Source organism: Chelonoidis abingdonii, chromosome 12 (genome assembly GCF_003597395.2).
Source record: "Chelonoidis abingdonii isolate Lonesome George chromosome 12, CheloAbing_2.0, whole genome shotgun sequence".
Classification (NCBI taxonomy): domain Eukaryota; kingdom Metazoa; phylum Chordata; order Testudines; family Testudinidae; genus Chelonoidis; species Chelonoidis abingdonii.
Window position 1 is genome coordinate 1,340,681 of NC_133780.1, and position 21,857 is coordinate 1,362,537.

At 63.9% G+C, this 21,857-nt stretch overlaps 2 protein-coding genes across 2 annotated transcripts in view; both read right to left on the minus strand.

Moving 5' to 3' along the window:
* Positions 1 to 5,295, minus strand: part of SLC44A4 (solute carrier family 44 member 4) — an 8,051-nt gene extending 2,756 nt beyond the window's left edge. The window contains exons 1-3 of the mRNA XM_075071495.1: positions 5,049 to 5,295; positions 4,263 to 4,362; positions 3,712 to 3,804 (exon numbers count right to left, since the gene is read on the minus strand). Coding sequence (XP_074927596.1) covers positions 3,712 to 3,804; positions 4,263 to 4,362; positions 5,049 to 5,295 — 440 coding nt within the window. The remainder of the gene's footprint in view (positions 1 to 3,711; positions 3,805 to 4,262; positions 4,363 to 5,048) is intronic.
* A 1,571-nt stretch (positions 5,296 to 6,866) lies between these two features.
* Positions 6,867 to 21,656, minus strand: EHMT2 (euchromatic histone lysine methyltransferase 2). The gene is made up of 19 exons (XM_075071496.1): positions 21,369 to 21,656; positions 20,895 to 20,967; positions 20,676 to 20,773; positions 20,415 to 20,591; positions 20,059 to 20,172; positions 19,809 to 19,920; positions 19,193 to 19,294; positions 18,884 to 19,029; positions 17,842 to 17,985; positions 16,901 to 17,124; positions 16,399 to 16,715; positions 13,326 to 13,475; positions 13,132 to 13,216; positions 12,664 to 12,730; positions 11,789 to 11,940; positions 11,186 to 11,353; positions 10,855 to 11,090; positions 8,007 to 8,070; positions 6,867 to 7,474 (listed from the first exon to the last, which is right to left on the minus strand). The coding sequence occupies exons 1-19, from the start codon at positions 21,558 to 21,560 to the stop codon at positions 7,294 to 7,296; spliced, it is 2,802 nt and encodes a 933-aa protein (XP_074927597.1). The 5' UTR covers positions 21,561 to 21,656; the 3' UTR covers positions 6,867 to 7,293.
* Positions 21,657 to 21,857: the final 201 nt, after the last annotated feature.

Below are 21,857 nucleotides of genomic sequence, written 5' to 3' on the forward strand. Positions count from 1 at the left end.
TGAGGTAGGGATGAGCCTGGCGCAGAAGAGGGGATGGGGGCGGGAGGGGGTAGGGGTGGGGCGGGAGGGGGATGAGGTGGGGATGGAGGCTGGGGGGCAGAGAGGGGCGGGGGTGAGGTTTGGGGTGACTCACGGGTTGCCCGAGATCGCACAGTAAGGCGCCGGTCCGAGTTTCCGGGGGTAAATCATCTGCCGGGGGTCCGCCATAAGAGCAAGCTGGGGGCAAGGGGTGACTACTCGAGGCGACAGTGCAGGTCCCCCAGCCCCCTCACATGCCCTCCCCAGCCTCGACTCCACTGACCCCCCTGTGAGAGCCCGTTTCGCAGACCCCAGCCCAACCCCCGCCTGCGTCCACCTACCAGCCAGCCCCCAGAGGCCATTGACCCCGTCCACCCCCACAGCCCAGCCCCTAGCGCCGCCCGTGGGGCATATGGGGAACCCTGACTGCCGGGAGGGAGAGCCCCTGTGCTTGCTCCCCTCGCTCCATGGCAGGTCATACCTAGCTACCGAGCCTGGAGCATGGTGGAGCCTCGAACTGCCCGGGCAGAGCCCGCTGCCCCCACCCCCTGCTGCCGCAACCCCGCCCACGTGCAGCCCAGCCTAGCGCCGCCCTGGGCAAGTGGGGAGGCCCTGACTGCCGGGAGGGGGACCCTTGTCTGTCCCCCCTCGCGCCCTCAGCTCAGCCCCTAGCGACCGCCGCTGGAGCCATGGGATGCCCATGACTGCCCGGCAGAGCCCGCCTGCTGCCCCCCACCTTGTGGCCAGGCCCTGCGCCCGAGGGGGGGTCACTCCGCCAGGATTCCGCACCACTATGTAGCAGCCAGGAAGGCCGATGAAGAAGGACACAGCAAGAGGATGTCGGTGCCGCTCCTGGGGTGGGGGTGGGGACAGAAGTGAGATGGGGGGGGGTTTGGAGGGCGAGTAAGGGAGCCGCAAGCCGGGACACAATGGGGGGGGGAGAGGGCCAGGGGAAGGTGCAGCAGAGACGAGAGGGGAGCCCTGCAGGGGGGCAGAGCTGGCAGCGAGGTCCCGGGGGCTGGGCTGGCTGCAGGAATGGGGGTGGGGGTCGTGGGGGTCACTCACCCTCTGCCGAATCGGGCCCGAATGAGGGATCATGTTTACACTGTTCCCTGCAAGAGGAGCGTCAGAGTTGGGGGCTGGGAGCTCCGGATCTCCTGGGTTTTCTCCAGCTCTGGGAAGGGGAGTGGGGGCTGGTGGTTATAGCATGGGGGACTGAAGCCAGGACTCCTGGGTTCTCTCCCGGCTCTGGGAGGGGAGTGTGTATGGTGGGTTAGGGCTTTGATGGTGGGTTGGTTGGTTGTTGACGGTGCATGGGTTTTGGGGTTTGGGTTTAGGGTGCCAGTCGTTGTGGCTGGGCTGGTGGGTCGGAACAGGGGGCTGGAGCCCGAATTCCTGGGTTCTCTCCCCAGTCCTATGCGGTGGGGGCGGGTTTTTACAGTGGATCTGGGGGAATCGGACCCAGGTGTTCCTGCACCTTTGCAGGAAAGCTCCCAGTGCGCCTTCTCCAAGCCAGCGAGTTGCGAAGTGACCGCGGGGGGGGGGGGCGTGTCAAGGTTACTGGGGGGGGGTCAGGGGCCAAGGCCTGTATCAAAGAGCTGAGCATTAGGAGAGTAAAGGGCCAGGTGGGGCCAGAAGAGTGGCCAGGACAGAGAGAGTGCTGGCCCCCCCCCCCCCCATGGTGGAAAAACTCCACTGCAGCCACACCCCCCCCGACTCCTTATTTGAGCCCACTCGAAACCAAAAAGTCCAGGCGTTGGGTGCTTCTCGTGTGTCTGGGTGAAGTAGTCAGATGGTCTCCCATTCCGGGGCACCCCTGACTCTAGAGCAGCTGGGAGCCAGGCTGGAAGGAGCTTCACCTAAGGAATTGTTATTGGCTTTAGCTTTTATTAATAGATCATTTACCCCATAACCGCACCCCAATCCCCCGCGTCACCCCCTACCTAGCGCTGCCCCCCCAGCGCTGCCGGTGCCCCTCTATGATAAGGTTTTCCCGGCACAGCCCCTGCCAGCCTAGCCCTAGGTGATGTGTATGTATATGGGGGTCTGATGGTGCGTGATCTCCCCTCTCCCCCAGCAGCCCTACCAGCATGTGGTATTGCCCCTCACTCCCGAGCCGCAGCCCCTACCAGCCCAGCCCTTGCCCCCCACTCTGCCAGTGCCCCTCACTCCTGACCCGCAGCCCTGCAGCTCATCGCCCTACCCCCCCCAAGCCCCTGCCAAGTGCCTCACTCCCGACCGCAAGCCCCTGCCAGCCCAGCGCCTGCAGTGCCCCTCACATCCGGAACCACGCCCCTGCCAGACCAGCACTGCCCCCAGCCCTGCGGTGGGGCCCCCTCACTCCGACCGTAGCCCGCTGCCAGCCTAGGCCCTACCCGCCCCAAGCCCCTGCCGGTAGGCCCCTCACTCCCGACCCGCAGGCCCCTGCCAGCCCAGTCCCAGCCAGCCCGCAGCTCTGCCGGTGCCCCTCACTCCCGACCCGCAACCCCTGCAGCCCAGCCCTGCCCCCGCAAAGCCTCTGCGGTGCACTCACTCCTCGACCCGCAGCCCCTGCCAGCCCAGCCTGCCCCCAAGCCCTGCCGGTCCCCTCACTCCCGACCGCAGCACCCTGCAGCCCAGCCTGCCCCCCCAGCCCTGCCGGTGCCCTCACTCGACCCGCAGCCCTGAACAGAGCGGAGGGCTGAGATCGTGTGTGTTGTGTGTTCTTGGGAGTCAGTTGTGTGTACGCGTGATGCAGTGAAATGGGGGGCGGGGCAGCATGGGGGAGGGAAGGGGGGAGGCAGAGGCTGGAGAGAAACGGGGGGTCCGGGTGGACGAGGATGGGGGGTCACTGGAAGGGGGTTTCTGGGGGCTAGAACGCAAAGCCCCCCTCAGTCGGACACCTTGGGTAAAGGGGGGTCCCTCTCCAGCACAGCGCCCGGGGTGGGTATTTCAGCCGCTCTCCCGAGGGGTCAGTCTAAGCCCGAGCCGGTAGAGCACCTGCCCCTCACTCCCGCAAGGGCCCCCAGCGCGGGAAGTTTCTATTCCTTGTTTCCCGGTCACCGCACAAACCGGATCGTCTCTCAATCAACAACCTGGCTGGCTCAGGGGGGCAGGGACTGGGGCAGGGGCCTGTCCCCTCTGGGGGGCGCCGGCTCCCACCTGGCCCCAGGGCAGGGACTGGCTGGCTCAGGGGGGCAGGGGCCTGTCCCCTCTGGGGGGCGCCAGCTCCCACCGGGCCCCAGGGCAGGGACTGGCTGGCTCAGGGGGGCGGGGACTGGGGCAGGGGCCTGTCCCCTCTGGGGGGCGCCGGCTCCCACCCGGCCGCAGGGCAGGGACTGGCTGGCTCAGGGGGGCAGGGAATGGGGCAGGGGCCTGTCCCCTCTAGGGGACGCCGGCTCCCACCCAGCCCCAGGGCAGGGACTGGCTGGCTCAGGGGGGCAGGGAATGGGGCAGGGGCCTGTCCCCTCTGGGGGGCACCGGGTCCCATCCGGCCCCAGGGCAGGGACTGGCTGGCTCAGGGGGGTAGGGAATGGGGCAGGGGCCTGTCCCCTCTGGGGGGCACCGGGTCCCATCCGGCCCCAGGAAAGGGACTGGCTGGCTCAGGGGGGCGGGGATGGGGCAGGGACCTGTCCCCCTAGGGGGCGCTGGACCCGATCTGGCTGGGGGGCAGACAGGGGGGCGGAGGGGGCAGCCGTGGGGCCCGGAGGATACAGAGCCGTCATGGCCCAATAGGCCACGCAGATGAGCAGCAGGAGGAAAGTGACGAGCGGGTAGAACAGGGTGGACATCATGTAGCCGATGGCTCTGGAAGCGGAAACAAATGGGGGACCCCATGTTAGTTCCTGTTTTGGGGACCCCCTATAGTCCCCCACTCCCCACTGAGACCTAGACCTCCCCGCACCACCGGCTGCCAGACCCCCAGGCCCGTCTAACCTGGCATCCCGCCTGCTGGAGATCAGGCCTAGCTCACCTGGCCTCCTCCCCTCCCCCAGGCCAGACCCACGGGTCCATCTGGCCCCATTTCCATCCCCCACAGGTCAGACCCCTGGGGCCCTCCTGCTCTTGACCCTTTCTCTCTCCCCCAATCATGTGTCGGGCAGTTCCACAGGTTAACACATCCCCGATTCCCCTCTCTCCCCTACCTCCTCATTAAAGGGACAGGAGCCAGGGCTGCTAAGGTGTCCCTGGGAGGATCAGAGCCCTGGTGCCTCCCCCCAAGGGGCTGCCCTGCCCCCCCACCTGGGGCATGGGGGGCGACTCACCGGCTGGACTCCTGGATAAGCGCAATGGCGATGAGGATGCGTTTGCGGAGGAAGATGAGGAGGAGGAGGAGGATGCCTTCCACCACGGCCAGGATTATCACTGGGGGGGGCAGAGACATTAGGGGGTGGCACAGACAGGGCTGGGGGCTGCTAGGAGAGAGATGGGGCCCCCTACTTCAAGAGGAAACAGATTTGGGGCACCCCACTTATTAAGGAGTCAATAAAGACCCCCACGTTCCCACAGTGGGATTTACCGACTCCCTAAAATGAGGTGTACCCCCAAATTCCCCCAGCAGAAGGGAGGGGCCTGGACTGAGGCAGAGAACCGGGGTGTTGATCCAGCTCCCCCATTCCACAGAGGGCCCCAGGCTCAGCCAACTCTGCAGTTTAGGGGGTCCAGAAAGCCCCCCAATTTATGAAAGGCAACCCAATTTTGGGGGTGTCAGGGATGCTCCCCAAGGAGAAAGGGACAACACCCATGTTTTTAGGGGGATCTTTCCAAAGGGTCCCACATTCAGGCAGCCACATTCAGAAATCCCTGAATTTCAGGGTGCTGAAAGGGGCCCCCCAAAAGCAGGACGTTCCAGTGGTTTAGGAATTCAGTGACATGCCCCTAAATCAAGGGGGAGGCTGAATTTTGGGGGCAGCAGGGAAGCTCCCTGGGATTAAAGGTGCATCCCCCAAATTTCGGGGTCAGCACAGCGGCACCCCATGTTTGAGGGAGTTGATCCCTGCTCCTATAACCCCCCCCAGCAGAGCCCCGGGGTTTCGGGGGGCCAGACTCACGGGCCGCCAGCCACGTCTCCTGCACGTTGGAGTAGACGCTGAGGTTGGTGGTGAAGCCGACGTTGCTGATGGTGGCGCCAGCCGCGCGCAAGGTGCTGTATTCCCGCCAGCAGTGGTAGATCCCTGGGGGGGAGATGGGGTCACATGGGGGACACGGACTCCCAAAGAGCCCCCCAGCCTCTGGGCTCCCCCCGAACTCCCCAAGGGCCCTGGTGCCTGCCCCCCCAGTACAAGCTCTGGGCTCCATCTCCTGGGAACACTGCCCCCCGACCCCCAGGACNTCAACACAACCCAACACCCCCACCCATCCCCAACAACCCCCCATCAACACAACCCAACACCCACACCCACACCCATCCCCACAACCCCCATCAACAGAAGTCGACACCGACACCTGACACCCCCATCCATCAACACAACCCGACCCACATCCCCACCCATCCCCAACAACCCCCTACATCAACACAACCTAACACCCACACACCCACCCATCCCCAACAACCCCCCACATCAACACAACCTGACAATGTGCAATCCGCCCCACTTCCTACTCTATCACTGACACAACCTGACACCCTAATGCAACACAACCTGACACACAATCACACTCAGCCCCTGCCATCACAACCCCAAGCCAACACCCCAAACCCCAACCCAACTTCGCAACCCCCCACAACAGCACCAACGCCCCTCCCACAATCACATTCACCCGACACACAAACACTACCAAACAGATGCACCTGGATCTCATGCCCCAACACAATCACCCAGACACAACCGCAAAAGGGGGTAGCAACACAATGCCCCACCACTAGGTCTACAAACAGCCAGTCCTCACCCCCTAATCACACCACAACAAAACTTGCTCACAAGGTGACAACACTGAACCTGCAACCCCCACCAGGCAGCCTCCCATCGCCAACAGACATCACAACCTGCCCCCTCCCCCGGCAGGCACAGCACAAATGCCCCCCCCCCCCCGCTGTGTGCGCAGACACGTGGGTGAGACAAAACAGACAGCACCACACACAACCCTCGCAACAGCCACACACGGCAGAGACAGGCCACAGACACACAATCGCACCCAGCGCTAAGGGATGCACCCAGGGACACCACAACCCAATCCGCCAACACACAAACACCCCCTTGAGACAACATCACAAATCTCAGACACCCACAACTGACTTCAGCAACCGCAGGTAAAACAACAACCAGGTAAAGCCTCAGCCCTCACCCTCAGCACCAACCAACCCACCCCCCCAGCAGGGGGCAGCAATCGCGCGCACACACACACACCCAGCAGGGGGCAGTGATCGCACACATACACACCCACCCCGTATGGGGTGGCTATTACACACCACCCACACCCCACAGGGGGCAGCAGTCGCGCACACACACACACCCAGCAGGGGGCAGCGGTTGCACACACACCCCAACAGGGGGCGGCAGTCGCACACACAGACACACACACAGCAGGGGGCGGCGATCGCACACATACACACCCAGCATGGGGTGGCTATTGCACACCCACCCACACCCCGCAGGGGCGGCAGTCACACACACACAGCAGGTGGTGGTGATTGCGCACACACACACATCCAGCAGGGGGTGGTCATCGCACATGCACACACACACCCAGCAGGGGGCGGCGATCACGCACACACACACCCAGCAGGGGCGACGGTCATGCACACGCACACACACACCCAGCAGGGGGCGACGGTCGTGCACGCACACGCACACCCACCCCCCCCCAACAAGGAGCGGCAGTCGCACACACCCCCTCCCCCGGCGATGGACAGACAACGCACACCCTGGCCGTGGTCCCGGTGGCGCCGGCGTTTATTGGGTTCAGCCCCCCAGGACGTTACAGTTAAAAAGGGCCCGAGCCGGGGGCGTCCCCGCGGTTCCTGCAGCGCTACTGTTCCCAGCAAGGGGTCGCTGGCGGCTGAGCCCTGGGGGAGCCCCAGGAATGGGGCTCAGGGGCCCAGTGTGGCCGGTGGGGTCGACTAGGGGTTTCCGGGACCCAACAGTGTAGGGGGCTCTGCCAGGGGGCTCAGGGGCCCAGCAGGGGCAGGGTGAGGAGTATCCCCCAGGTGGCTCAGGAGCAGGAATCGGGGTCCCTGGGGGGCTCGGGGGCCCAGCAGGGGCAGGAAGTGGGGAGTGTCCCTGGGGGGCTCAAGGGCAGGAATCGGGGGGCTCGGGGGCCCAGCAGGGACAGGAATCGGGGGGTGTCCCAGGGGGCTCAGGGGCCCAGCAGGGGCAGCCCCCCCACGTCGGGCAGCAGCTCGGGGTGCGCCTCGAGGCGGGCCAGGCGGCTCTGCTCCAGCGCGATGGCCTCGGCCGAGTGTTTGCACTTCTCCGCCCCGCACTGGCACGTGAAGTATTTGCTCTTGATGTCCCAGAACCGGTCGCCGTAGTCGAACCTGGGGGGCACAGGGGGTCACTACAGGGGGGAGGGTTCCCCCCAACAGGCTGGCCTCAGGCCCCGCCCCTCGGCCCGCCCACAGCCCCACCCCATCTCCTCACTCCGCCCCCGCCAGCCCCTGGCCCCACTCACATCCCTCAGCCCAGCCACGCACTGCCTCCATCCAGCCCCACCCCATTCCTCACCTCTGCCCCAATCTCCTTACCCCAAGCCCCGCCCCTCCTCACCTGCCCAGCCCCTGCCCACCGCAAGCCAGACCCCTAGCCCCACCACAGCCCTGCCCCCCATCTCTTAGCCCCCATACTCACTATGCCACTCCCCAGCTCCCCGCCAGCCCACCCCAGCCCAGCGCCTGACACCAGCCCCTCCCTACACCACCGCTGCCAGCTGACCCAGCCTCCTCCCACACCCCCACCCCCTGCTCTCCACCCGCCCCACCCCCCCACCCCCCAGCTACCCCAGCCTCCCCACATCCCACCCCGCTGCCTCTCAGCCCCGCCCCACTAGCCTCTAGCCCGCGCCCCGGTGACCCCAGCTCCTCGCCAGCGCGGATGTCGCGCGGCTGCTGAAAAGGCAATGCGGGGTAAAGCAGGTCTGGCAGCATGAACACAACGCACTGGATGATGTGGGCGGTCGCACAAGGTGAGGTTGATGAACCGTGCCACGTTGCTATAACGGCGTCGAGTGCAGTACTACTCGCCATCCTGCCGGGGGAGGAGACGAACCCAGGATCCGGTCCCCAGCTCTCACGCATGATCCTCACCCCCCCAGAGCTCGGAGTAGAAACCCAGGCGTCCTTGCTCCCAGCCACACCCCCCGCCACCCCCACTCTAACCAACAGCCCTCCGCCAACTCCCCGAGCAGGGAGAGAACCCAGGCAATCCGGAGCACCCCACACTTGTTGTCCAGGTCAAAAGAGAATACGAGTCATCTTCCCGTAACACGCCTCTGCGTCCGAGATCATCTCCCCCACTATCCTGCCGTGGGAAGGGGGCAGAGCTGTCACATCCCGCGACTCCCAGCCCCTGCCCCCCGCCACCTCGGCCAAGCATGGTGCCACCCGTGCCCCGACCCCGGCTCCACCACTCGCAGATGAAGGTCCCTGGGGGATGGTTTGAAGTCCACCCCCCAAGCCCATCTTGGCGTCGGTAGAGCTGCAGTCGGACCCTGCCGGGGGAAGTTCTTGTTCACCTGCGGACTCCCTGCCACATGACACCCCAGCCCCCACAGTCCAGCAGCAATCCGCACATTGATTCCTGTTAACCCGCAGGACTCCCTGCACATGACACCCCAGCTCACCGGTTCCAGCCAGCAATCCTGACACTATTCCTGTTAACCCGCGGGACTCCCTGCACAATGACACCCCAGCCCACTAGTCAGCCCAGCCAATCCTAACACTGATTCCTTTAGCTGGGAAACTCCTGCTACTGGACCTCAGGAATGGGGGTGATGCCCACTCCCTGGCGATCACTTGATCCGCTCTGGACGAACTCGTTCTGCATATCTCCAGCAGTCACGCCTGGTTACACTCGAAGATCGAGGGCGGCTCATCTTGTTGAATTCCTGAGCAGGCGCCCATCCTGAGGGGAGGAGGGTCATAATATCTGAATAGTTCCCAAATTCTGCCTCCCCAAGATGGGGTGGGGGACTGCCCAGGAACTACGGTCTGAATATTCTAAGGGAGGCTGAGCACGCCCTGCAGCCTATGGGACGGGGTGAATTCTGTCAGCTTCACTGTTGTCCTAATCCAGACTCCCCCTCCCTGTCTGAGTTTCATGGCCTCCCCACCACATAATTCGCCGAACTGACAGTATTCTGGGCTCCCTCACACCCAATGGAAAGTTATCCAAGCTACCCTCCTTTCTTCTCATCTGAAGTCATTTCTAATCTCCTCCCTAACTACCAGCCCCTATGGCTCTATTTGTTCTCTCCAGGTCCCCCACCCATATTCTCTTGTCAGTTTCCATGCCTCCCGCTGCATATTGTGGTTTTTCAAGGATACCCTCAGTGTCTATCAGTTCCCAATCCAAGAAAGTAGTTTCAGCCCCCGGCCCCCCATGGGTCTTGGCATGGCAGTTTTCCAGGCTCCCCGCATCCCACAGCGTCCACTGTAGCAGTTTCCAGGCCCCCCATGGTGTCAGACATGCAATTTCATGCCCCCCACAGTCAGTTACCCGGGAATGGGTGTGCTGCGTGGGTCTCAACCTTGTCGTACCCAGCAGCGGATGCTGAGTATGGCCACACAGCATTGCTGAAGGACAATCGTCCCTGGCAGATACCATTGCTGGAGAAGTTGGGAGTCCGGAGGCACCAGACTACTATAGCAGAGGCCTGCCCCACTCGCGCAGTTGTCAGTTTACTGGACAACCCCAACCCAGTCTGCACCTTCCCTGGTTTCTCAGCTCCCCCAATTTCCCCTCACAAGCCACCACAGGCAGTTCTAGGCTCCCCGTCAAAAAACAATTCTGCATTTGTCGGTTTCTAGGCCCCTCCCCCAAATACTGCATTTGCAAGGTTCTAGGCTCTCCTCTTGTCATAAACAGATAGCTAAGGGTTAATGTTTCTTTCACCTGTAAAGGGTTAACAAAGGGAACCAGACACCTGACCAAAGGACCAATCAGGAAACCGGATTTTTAAAAGTGAGGGTGGGTTTGGCTTTGTTTCCTCTCTCTGGTTTCTCTCGGCTATGAAGAAACAGCTTTTATTTCTATCTCCAAACTTCCTTCTACCCTGTTGTACCAAGCTGTGAGTACAAAAGGAAAAGCAATAGGTTGATATTGTAGTTTGTATTTACATGTGGCTACTGTGCTGGACTGGTTTAACTTGGCTCTCTTTTGAATCAGACTGTTTATTCCTAATTCCTTATAAGCAATTGCCTGTATGACCTCTTACTGCAGAGTTGATTTACTACGTAATTTCTTTCTTTTTTTTATATATATAAAGTTTTCTTTTTAAAACCTGGTTGAGGTTTTCTCGGGTTATGGCTACGGGACGAAGGGAGGGGGAAATCTCTGTGTGTTAGCTTGACTAGGTTTGAATGCACAGCCTCAGGGGGAGGTAAATTGCCCTCTCTGGTTTGTATTCAAGGACTTTAGTACAGCATTGCCCAGGCTAACCCAGGGAGAGGGAAAGCTGGGCATAAAACAGAGGAGACAAGGGGAGGAACTTGTTTTCCCTTTGGTGGGGGACCCAGGGGTTCTGGGTCTTGGGGGGTCCCCCAGGGATAGGTTTTGGTGACCCCAGGGCGATCAGGAGCCCTGAATCCTGATTGGTGGCAGCGAGATCAGATCCAAGTGATATAAGCTTGGGGGGAGTTTCATGCTAAGCCCCCAGATTTTGGACGCTAAGGTCCAGATTTGGGACAGAGGCTTATTACACCTCCCGCAAAAAATGTTCTGCATTTGTTGGTTTCTAGGCTCCCCTCTCCAAAGGGGCAGCTCCAGGCTGCAGGCCCCCCCGGGCTGGCTACCTGCAGGTGCGTGATGTTGCGGTCGATGTTCATGGTGGAGGTCTCACAGTTCTCCGAGATGTATTTATAGTCGTCAGGACAGGGCTCATCATCCACCGAGTTGACGCAGGGGATGGGCACATTCTCGTAGCCGCGGGCCACATCCCTGTGGAGGGGCAGGAGGTGTGAGACCGGAGCCGGCCAGCAGGGAGCAGCCACACGCCCCCTTTTCTCCCCACCCCACCCCGGGCACAGCCCCACCTGCTGATGATGCGCTCGGTCCGCAGTGCCCGGTTGAGGATGCCCTGCCGGATCTTGCGGTTCAGCTGCAGGGCGAACCAGACCTCAGAGTTCTCCAGCGTCAGGTCCACGGGGCAGTCGCCCTCCTTGTTCCGCACCTCGGGGTCAGCCCCTCGCGACAGAAACAGCCTGGGGGCGGGGGCAGATTGGAACCCAGAAGTCCTGGGCTGTAACCATTAGACCCCACTTCCTTCCCAGAGCCAGAGAGAGAACCCAAGAGTCCTGGCTCCCAGCTCCCCCTGCTCTAACCAGCAGCCCGCACTCCCCTCCCAGAGCCAGGGAGAGAACCCAGGACTCCTGGCTCCCACCCACCCCCGTTCTAAGCACCAGCCCGCACTCCCCTCCCAGAGCCAGGAAGAGAACCCAGGATCCTGCTTCCAGCCACCCAACTCTAACCACCAGCCCCCACTCCCCTCCCAGAGCCAGGAGAGAACCCAGGAGTCTGGCTCCCAGCCCCTGCTCTATAACCAAACCCTACTCCCCTGCCCAGGCCGGTGAGAGAACCCAGGAGTCCTGGCTCCCGCCCCCAACTCTAACCAGACAGTCCCACTCCCCCACACTCACATGACGCAGGTCATGGTAGCTCTCGCGGGCACGATGTGCAGTGGCGTGTCCCCGTGGCAGTTACTGCGTGCAGGTCGCACTGTTGCGTTCAGCAGGACCTCGGCGATCTCCGCGCTGCCCGTGAAGGAGGCCCAGTGCGGCAGATGTTCTTCCTGCGCCGGGGAGGGTTACGGGAGCCTTGAACCAGCAAATCCCAGCTCCGAGCGGAGGGGGGGGCTGGAAACCAGCAAAACATTAAGGTGCGGTAGAGACAGCACCAGTGCTGGGGTGGAGCCAAGACACCATACAACAGACCTGGAGGGAGCCTGGCAACAGACACATGCAAAGACAGCGACAGGTACAGATTTGGGGGGGGGGGGGGGGCGGGGTATTGAAAGCCAAGACCTGGCAGCTGGGGGCTGAGATAAGCGCCAGGGAGCAAAAACGGCAGACTCTCACGTTGTCTGTCAGGTGTAACGTCGCGCCGGGCGGGTCACGCAATCGCACGGTCATACGATGTGCATTGTAGCTCTGCGGCCCAATGATGATGGGGGTCCAGCCGCCGTTATATGCCGAGGGGAGCAATGGGGTCAGCGTGCCAGCGCGGGGAGAGCCCTGCTGCCCCTGCTCCCTGCAGCACAGCCCTAGCGCCGCCTGGGGCAATGGGGAGCCCTGACTGCCCGGGCAGAGCCCCTGCTGCCCCACCCCCTGCAGCCCAGCCCCTAGCGCCGCCCGGGGCCATGGGGAGCCCTGACATGCCCGGGGAGAGCCCCTGCATGACCCCGACTGCCCCGCTCCTGCAGCCCAGTCCTAGCGCTAACTTTGGGGCAATGGGCCCTGACTGACCTGGCAGAAGCCCCCCTGCGGTAGCCCGGACACGACTGGTCCCAACTCACCTGGGCGTTGACGTCCACACTGCCCCGTGGCCAGCAGAGAGAGACCATGGCAGGTTCCCGCACTTGGCTGCGGATGGAGCAGGTTGAACCACCTCCTCCCTGGGGGGAAAGACTGTGTGTGATTGGCAGGCAGGAATCCGCCGTCCGCCTTGGCGCCCTCCCCTGTAGCACCCCACTCTGCGCTGACCTTGTCTGTAGACGCCAGCCGCCCCGGCGGCAAGTTACTCGCGCCGGGATCCTCCACCTGGTTTCTGCATCACACGGACAGGCTCCATGTAGTGGCGTCCGCCGCGTCTTGTGCCACCTGCGTTGACAAGTTGGCACGGTCCAGCCTGGGCAGGGGTGGTTCTTAGTACACCGCAAATCTGACACATGACGCCTGCCAGACAACCCCTCGCGTCCATGCCCGCGCCGCCCCTCCGCTGCCCCACTGCAGCAGCCACGTGGCAGATCGCGAGACGCCCTTACGTGGACAGCGTCAGCATGCAGTTGGGTGGCGTTGTCTCTCCGGGATGTTCGTACTGCTGGAAGTAAGAGGTCCAGGTTTCGATCACTGGGAAGGGGGAGGCAAGAATCGTCACAGGAGCAGAGCCAGAAAGCGGCGGTCACAGACCCATAGCCTCCTGCCCCACATCCCACCCCGATCTCCCGCGCCCCCCCACGTTTCCCGCTCTGGGCCGCCCAGTCGAGCATCAGCACGCACTTCTGCAGCTCGCCCTGCTTGACGGAGAGGATAGAGGCTGGCGGGCTGGAACGCAGCTTCTTCCGCTGGCGGACAGCGAGGGAACGAGAACAAGGCTCAGAGCAAGGAACTGCCAGGGGACGCAGGGGAAAGGAAGAAGGGGAGGCCAAGGGACGGAGCATTGGTGGTGCCGTGGATCACAGGTGTTAGTGGGAAGAGGGACCCTGGGGGGCCAGAGAAAGGCAGATTGGATGGTCCTCTCCCTAGGATCACAGAACGTGTGTGTGTGGGGTGGGGTGGGGGGAAATGAGTGGGTGCCATGAGTCACGATGGTGCCATAGCTCAGGGGGGCAGAGAGAGAGGGTGGGTTGGAGGATGGCGGATGCGAGGAGGGAGGGTTGTGGGGCACCCACAGAGTGCCGGATTTCAAGGGGAAAGGAACAACGACTGGTGGCTGCCGGGGATTAGTGGCGGGGTGGAAAAAGGTATTGGTGCTTGTGATTGGGGTGCACACTAGCTGGGCGGGGACAGAGTGTGACTGTGGTGCATGGGATCTCAGTGGCTGGGGCGGAACAGGTGCACTGTGGTTCCATGCCCATGGGATCTCAGTGGCTGGCGGCGGGACAGTGTAGTGGTGGGTTCCAATGCTGCGGGATCTAGTGGCTGGGCAGGGACAGGTGTTGGTGTGAAGTGAGGATCTCAGTGGCTGGGGTAGGACGGTGCACTGGTGGGTCCTGTGGGATCTCAGTGGCTGGGGCGGGACAGGTGTATTGGTGGGTGAAGTGAGATCTCAGTGGCTGGGGTAGGGACAGGTGCAGTGGTGGGCCTGGTGGGATCCTCAGTGGCTGGGGCGGGGACAGGTGTATTGGTGGGCAGTGGGATCTCAGTGGCTGGGGCAGGGGAACAGGTGCTGAGTGGTATGCGTGGATCTCAGTCGGCTAGGGAGTGAGGGGACAAGGAGTACTGGTGGGTGCCGTGGATCTCAGTGGCTGGGGCAGATGACCGGTGTATTGGTGGGTGCGGTGGGACCGAGCGGCTGGGCAGGGACAGGTGTATTGGTGGGTGCGTGGATCTCAGCGGCTGGGGCAGGGACAGGTGCGCTGGTGGGATCAGCGGCTGGGGGGGACAGTGTCTTGGTGGGTGCAGTGGGATTCTCAGTGGCTGGGGTGGGGACAGGTGCACTGGGGGTGCGGTGAGATCTCAGCGCGTGGGGCAGGACAGGTGTATTGGTGGGTGAGCGTGAGATCTCAGTGGCTGGGGGCAGGGAGCAGGTGTATTAGGTGGTGCCGTGGGATCTCAGTGGCTGATGGGGACAGGTGCCTGGTGGGATCAGCAGACGGTGGCGGAGACAGTGGTGGTGGTGCCGTGGATCTCAGCGGTAGGGGAGGGACGGTCTATTGGCGGTGAAGTGGGAGTCTCAGTGGCATGGGGTGGGGACAGTGCATCTGAGTGCGGTGGTGAGATCTTAGGCAGCTGGGGAGGGACGGTTATTGGTGGTGCACGTGAGATCTCAGCGGACTGGGGCAGGGAGGGTGCACTGGTGGATGAGGTGGGATCTCAGTGGCTGGGGTGGGGAAGGTGCACTGGTGGGTGCGGTGAGATCTATAGCGCTGGGCAGGGACAGGTTGTTGGTGGGTGCGTGAGATCACAGCAGGTGGCGGCAGGGGGTGCACTGTGTGAGGTGGGATCTTTCAAGGTGGCCGGGGCAAGGGACAGGTGTATTGGTGGGTGCCGTGGGATCTCAGTGGCCTGGGGCAGGGAAACGGTCCTATGGCGGTGTGGTAAGGATCTCAGCGGCTTGGCGGAGGGAAACAGGTGATGGCGGGTGTGTCATAACAGATAGCTAAGGGTTAATGTTTCTTTTGCCTGTAAAGGGTTAACAAAGGGAACCAAACACCTGACCAGAGGACCAATCAGGAAACTGGATTTTTCAAAGCTCAGGGAGGGAAGTTTTGGGGTGTGTGTTCTCTCTTCTGTTCCAGTGCTCTCGCTCTCGGCTCTGAGAGAGGATCTCTCTATCTCCAGGCTTTAAACTCGTCTGGTTCCCAGCCGTCAGTTCAGGTATAAGACAATATAGGTTTTTATATTGTTTTTGTATTTACACGTGTGGAGTTGCTGGAACGTTTAAATTGTATTTCTTTTTGAATAAGGCTGTTTATTCATTTTGTTTTCTTTTAAGCCAATGTCCCTGTATATTGTCACCTTGATACAGAGACCTTTTTTATGTCTTTTTCTTTCTTTTGACATAAAGCTTTCTTTTTAAAACTTGTTGGATTTTCTTTTCTAGTTGAGGCTCGGGGGGATAGGAATCTCTGTGCCAGGATTACGGTCTCTCTCAGGGAAAGACTGGGAGGGAGAAAAAGAAGGAGGGAGAAGGTGAATTGTGCTCTCTGTTTTGTAATTCAAGGAGTTTAAGTACAGTAATCTTCCAGGGTAACCCAGCGAGGGGAAGCCTGGGAGGAGGTAAAGAGAGGGAAGGGAAGTGGTTATTTCCCTTTGTTGTGAGACTCAGGGCATCTGAGTCTTGGGGTCCCCCAGGGAAGGTTTTGAGGAGACCAGAATGAGTCAGGCACTGAAATTCCTGGCTGGTGGCAGCGCTATCAGATCTAAGCTGGTAATTAAGCTTGGAGATTTCATGCTAGTATCTTATTTTCTGAACTCTAAGGTTCAGATCTAAGTAGGAAAGCTAGGTCAGGGTGTGGTGGGATCTCAGTGGCTAGGGCGGGGAGAGGTGTATTGGTGGGTGCCATGGGATCTCAGCGGCTGGGGTTGGGGACAGGTGTATTGGTGGTGCGGTGGGATCTCAGCGGCTGGGGCGGGGACAGGTATATTGGTGGGTGCGGTGGGATCTCGGCAGCTGGGGCGGGGACAGGTGTATTGGTGGGTGCGGTGGGATCTCGGCAGCTGGGGCGGGGAGAGGTGTGTTGGTGGGTGTGGTGGGATCTCAGCGGCTGGGGCGGGGACAGGTGTATTGGTGGGTGCGTTGGGATCTCAGTGGCTGGGGCGGGGACAGGTGTATTGGTGGGTGGAGGTGGGATCTCAGCAGCTGGGGCGGGGAGAGGCGTACTGGTGGGTGCCATGGGATCTCAGTGGCTGGGGCGGGGACAGGTGTATTGGTGGGTGCAGTGGGATCGGAGAGAGCAGGAAGGTCATGGGAAAGCAAGGGAGGGTCTGGGGGTCCCACCTCTCAGCCTCCTGCACGATCAAGGCCTTCTCGAGCTGCTCGCGACCCGGCCCCGGGCCCAGCCCCAGCGGCGAGATGGCGGCGCCCGACGGCAGGGTCAGCACGGGCCCCCCGGAGCTGTCGATCCCGTCAGCCAGTGAGTCCTGGGGCACCAGGCGTCCCTCGCCCTTCCCCCGCATCCGGGCACTGAACGGGAGAGGAGGGGGCAGCAGGTTGGGGGTCAGAGACTGAGACACCCCCTGCCCAACACGGCCCCTGCGGTGCCCCCCTGCTACACCGACACGATCTCCGCCACGGGCTCCCCCCCCGCTCCCCCCCCCCCAGCACGCACGCCGCCCCCCCCCCCCAGCACGCACCCCCCAGCGGCTCACCTGGGCTGGGTGGTGTCAGCGCGGCCGGGGGCCTCGGGGGGCTCCTGGCCAGGGGGCGGGGGGGCAGGGGTGGAGGTGTCGGCCCGGGCGATGGTGATTTCCTGGGCCTCCGAGGCGTCCTCCCCGCAGTGCGGGCAGAAGATCAGCCCGTTGAGCTGGGACACGCAGCCCTTGTGGAAGCGGTGGGTCACCCGCAGGTCGGGGTGGCACTCCAGAAAGGTGCCCTGTGGGGAGCGGGACCCCTCAGTGCCGACCCACAGCCCCCCGGCGGCCCCCTCAGTCCCGATCCGCAGCCCCCCTCAGTCCCGACACACAGCCCCCCAGCGGCCCTCAGTCCCGACCCACAGCCCCCCAGTGGCCCTCACTCCTGACCTGCAGCCCCCCTCAGCCCCAACCCGCAGCCCCCCGGCGGCCCTCACTCCTGACCCACAGCCCCCCTCAGTCCTGACCCGCAGCCCCGACGGCCCCCTCACTCCCGACCCGCAGTCCCCCTCAGTCCCGACCCGCAGCCCCCGGCGGCCCTCACTCCCGACCTGCAGCCCCCTTCAGGCTAGACCCACAGCCCCCTGGCAGCCCTCAGTCCCGACCTGCAGCCCCCCAGCAGCCCTCAGTCCCGACTCGCAGCCCCCCTCAGTCCCGACCCACAGCCCCCCGGCGGCCCTCAGTCCCGACCTGCAGCCCCCCAGCAGCCCTCAGTCCCGACTTGCAGCCCCCCTCAGTCCCGACCCACAGCCCCCCGGCGGCCCTCACTCCTGACCCACAGCCCCCCTCAGTCCTGACCCGCAGCCCCCTGACGGCCCCCTCACTTCCGACCCGCAGTCCCCGGCGGCCCTCACTCCCAACCCGCAGCCCCCTTCAGGCCAGACCCACAGCCCCCCGGCGGCCCTCACTCCCGACCCGCAGCCCCCCTCAGTCCCGACCCGCAGCCCCCCCACACTCACGGCTGTGCAGAAGTGCCCGCAGCCGGGACAGCAGTGGTGTTTCACCATCCGGGCACGATGGGACTCGCACAGAACCATGAGGGGCACCCGGCTGGACGGGCGCATGGTCTCCCGCTTCAGCACGCTGGAGCCGCAGCCGCTCAGCTGGGGAGGGGGAAAGGGGGGGGTCAGCCCAGACGCCAGGCTCCCGTCCCTCCCCAGAATCTCACCAGCTGCATTTCAGTGCAGGGCCAGGGGGCCCCAGATAACCAGCCCCTGTGCCCCACCCCAGAGCCAGCCACAGCTCAGCTCCAGGCAAGGGGTCCCTTCCCGTCCCAAACACTCCGCAGCCCTGTCATCCCAACAGCTCTGCCTCCCCGTCTGCCCCGGCCCTGCCCGTCGGCTCCACCTCCTCACCACCCCGTCTGCCCCGGCCCTGCCCATCGGCCCCGCCTCCTCACTTCCCCATCTGCCCTGCCCCTGCCTGTCTGCCCCGCCTCCTCACTTCCCCATCTGCCCCACCCCTGCCCACCGGCCCCGCCTCCTCACCACCCCATCTGCCCCACCCCTGCCCGTCAGCCCCGCCTCCTCACCACTCCGTCTGCCCCACCCCTGCCCACCGGCCCCGCCTCCTCACCACCCCGTCTGCCCCGGCCCTGCCCATCAGCTCCACCTGCTCACCTCCCCATCTGCCCCGCCCCTGCCCGTCTGCCCCGCCTCCTCACCTCCCCGTCTGCCCCGCCTCTGCCTGTCAGCCCCGCCTCCTCACCTCCCCATCTGCCCCGCCCCTGCCCGTCGGCTCCACCTTCTCACCACCCCGTCTGCCCCGCCCCTGCCTGCGGCCCTGCCTCCTCACCTCCCCGGCTGCCCCGCTCTTGCCCATCAGCCCCTCCTCACCTCCCTATCTGCCCTGCCCATTACCCCCATCCACACTGCCCCTGTCCGCCAGCCCCAGCCCCTCACCTCTCCGCCAGCCCCACACCCATCGACCCCACCCCTCATCTCCCCACTGGCCCCATCCCCATCGGCCCCACCCTCACTCCCATTGGCCCCGCCCCCTCACCTCCCCATCAGCGCTCTCGGTGGCCATGCAGTGGCTGCGCGCGGCCTCACTGAGCCGCTCAATCTTGGGGGCCTCCATGCGGCAGGAGCAGAGGGGCAGCTCCTCGAAGCGCTCGGTCTCCAGCGAGCTCGTCTCATTGGACACGCCTGGAGGGGCCCCAGTGGGGCCGGGGGAAACCAGATCAGTGGGGGAGGGGGGATTTGGGGAGACGGGGGGATTCCAGCAGGGTTGGGGGACCCCGAGTTGAGGGGGAGGGGAGAACATAGGTCAGACACTGCCAGGGGGATGCAGAGGGGGGAGGGGCCTCACCTGCATTGTTGGGGGACAGCGCCCCCTCGCCGGGCAGCTCCAGACACCCCAGTGGCACCTCTGTGTACTCGCTGTGCCCAGCCGCAGGGACCCCGTTGACACCTGGCAGAGAGGGGGAAGGAGGAAGAGGGGGCGACAGAATCGGGGGCGTGAGGGTCACCTGTGCAATGAGCCGTGGCTGCTCCCCCTCCCCTGCCCCCCAGACGCCCCCCATCCTCACACCAGGATCCCAGCCCTCCGATTACCCTCTTGCCCAGGTCAGGCCAACACCCCCCCACTCTGCGCCGCCTTCGCTGGCCCGTTTCTCTGGCACCGTTTGGGGTAGAAATGAGCCGTCAGCGTCGCCAGGAAGCCCAAAGTCCCGGCTTGGTGGTGGTACTGACCTGGCACCCTGGCGTCCCACGCCCGGAGAGGGAACAGGCCCTGAAACCACCAAAGAATCCCGGCCAGGGGAAAACACAGCAGGTGGGCAGGAGCGTGGGTGTGGGACATCTCCCAGACCAGGGGGCTCCAGACACGGCTCTGGTACTGCCGCGAAGCCCAGACCCTCCTCTCGCCGCCGCCGCAACCCGCCAGGCCCCACTCTCCTTGGTTCCAGAGCCAGCCGCCCCCTCACCTCGCCCGTCCTTGGGCCGAGCCTCCTTCCTCTTGCGTTTGCGGGATGGTTTGACCCAGGGACTGTCGTTTTTCCAGCGCTTCTTGGCTTTGCGCTTGGTGCTGGAGGCGCTCTGGGAAGGGGGGAGCGGGGCGGAGCCGAGGGGGGCACAGAGAGATGAGGAGGAACGAACAAGAGAACGAAAACGGTCATGAGGGAAGAGGAGAGTGAGTTCTCCTGTCCCCCCCATCCTGCCCACCCCGGGGCTCACCCTGTCTGACATGGTCCCAGATTCTTCGTCATCTTCATCCTCTTCTTCCTCCTCCTCCTCCTCCTCCTCTTCCTCTTCCTCACTCATTTGTTCCCCTGCCCTGTCGGCCTCCGACTGGACAAGAGAAGGAAAAAGCTCAGCTGGGGGGGAGAAATGAATTCAGGCATCCGGCCCCAGCCCGAATGAGATGCAATTCCCCTTTCCGAACACAGCACGGCCCACCCCAGAGCCACCTGCAGCTCAGTGCAGGGCCAGGGGTCCCCACCTAACCAGCCCTCGCGCCCTACCCCAGAGCCAGCCACATCTGAGCACCAGGTCCCCGTGTGCGCAGCCCAGCCCAGCCCAGCTCACCCCACCTTGCTGTCCGAGTCACCATGCTCGTCCACGGAGTAGCTGTCGTAGAAAAGGCTGAAGTCCTCGCCCACCTCAGTCTCCCACTCCTCCAGGGACCCCCCCACACCCCGGGCCCCCGAGGGGTCCCCCAGGGGGCGGGACTCGCTGGGCGGAGCCGCCATTTCCTCTGTCACCGTGATCTGGGGAGGACAATGGGTCAGAGCTGCACTGTGCCCCAGGACCGAGGGAAGGAGAGCGACCCAGGCGCCTGGGTGGGGCCGTACCTCGGTGCTGGCCCGGGGGCTGGATCTGTGCAGGGAGGACGGGAGCCGCTTGTGAATCAAATCCGTCCTGTAGTCCAGCTTCTGCCGCTTGGCCGGCTCTGGGGGAGACGGAATGAACGAGGGGGTGCAGGAGATGCCCCCCAGCTCCGCCAGCGCCCCTCACTCCCGACCCACAGCCCCCCAGCGCCCATTACTCCCAACCTGCAGCCCCCCGGATACCTGGCTCCTCGATGCTTCGCAGGTCGTCAGAGACTCGGAAATGCAGCATCTCAGAGACTCGCTTTTCGGGGACCTGCGGACAGGATGGGGGGGGGTCAGACACGGCGCTGAAACCCGGAGCAGCCCCTCCCTAAGGCGCTGATGAAACCCAGGCGTCTGGGACATTGTCCTTAGGGGCCGCAGGGAAGTGAGAGGATGGGGCCAGGCATCTGGGATGACACCTCGGGGGAGGGTTAGCCTGGGGAGGGGCATGAGGGGATCCAGGCGTCTGGAATGACACCCTGCAGGGGCTTACGCTGGGGAGGGGCGCAAGGGGACCCAGGTGTCTGGGACGACACCCTAGGGGGGCTTACACTGGGGAGGGGAGCAAGGGGACCCAGGTGTCTGGGACAACACCCTGGGAGGGCTACCCCGGGGAGGGGAGCAAGGGGACCCAGGCATCCGGGACGACACCCCTTCCCCACCAGAACTCACCTGTCCGTTGCTGGGCTTGGCCATGGTCTTGCGGGCCCGGTGGACCTTGGGCTTGGGGTCTGGGGGGGCGGGGGGTGAGGGCTCCCCCAAGGGCCCCCCCTCTGGGGGCAGGCGGGCGCCAGGCAGGCTGAGCAGCCGCATGGCCAGGCTCTGCACTGAGGGGGGCGACTTGCTGGTGCCCGTCAGGGACATCTTGGCGCGGCTCGGTCCCCCCCAGGCCTTGCTGGGCGACGAGGGCAGCGTCTTGCTGGCGTGGCCTGGGGGAGAGACGGTGCTCCTCACTCCCGACCCGGGGCCCCTCCTTCCCCCCGACCCACAGCCACTGGGACCCCTTCCCCGGGGCCCCTCACTCCCGACCTGCAGCCCCCTGGGGCCCCTGCTCCCCCCCGACTCACAGCCCTCCCCGTGTCCTTCCCCCGCCGGGGCCCCTCACTCTGACCCGCAGCCCCCCCCGTGTCCTTCCGCCGCCGGGGCCCCTCACTCTGACCC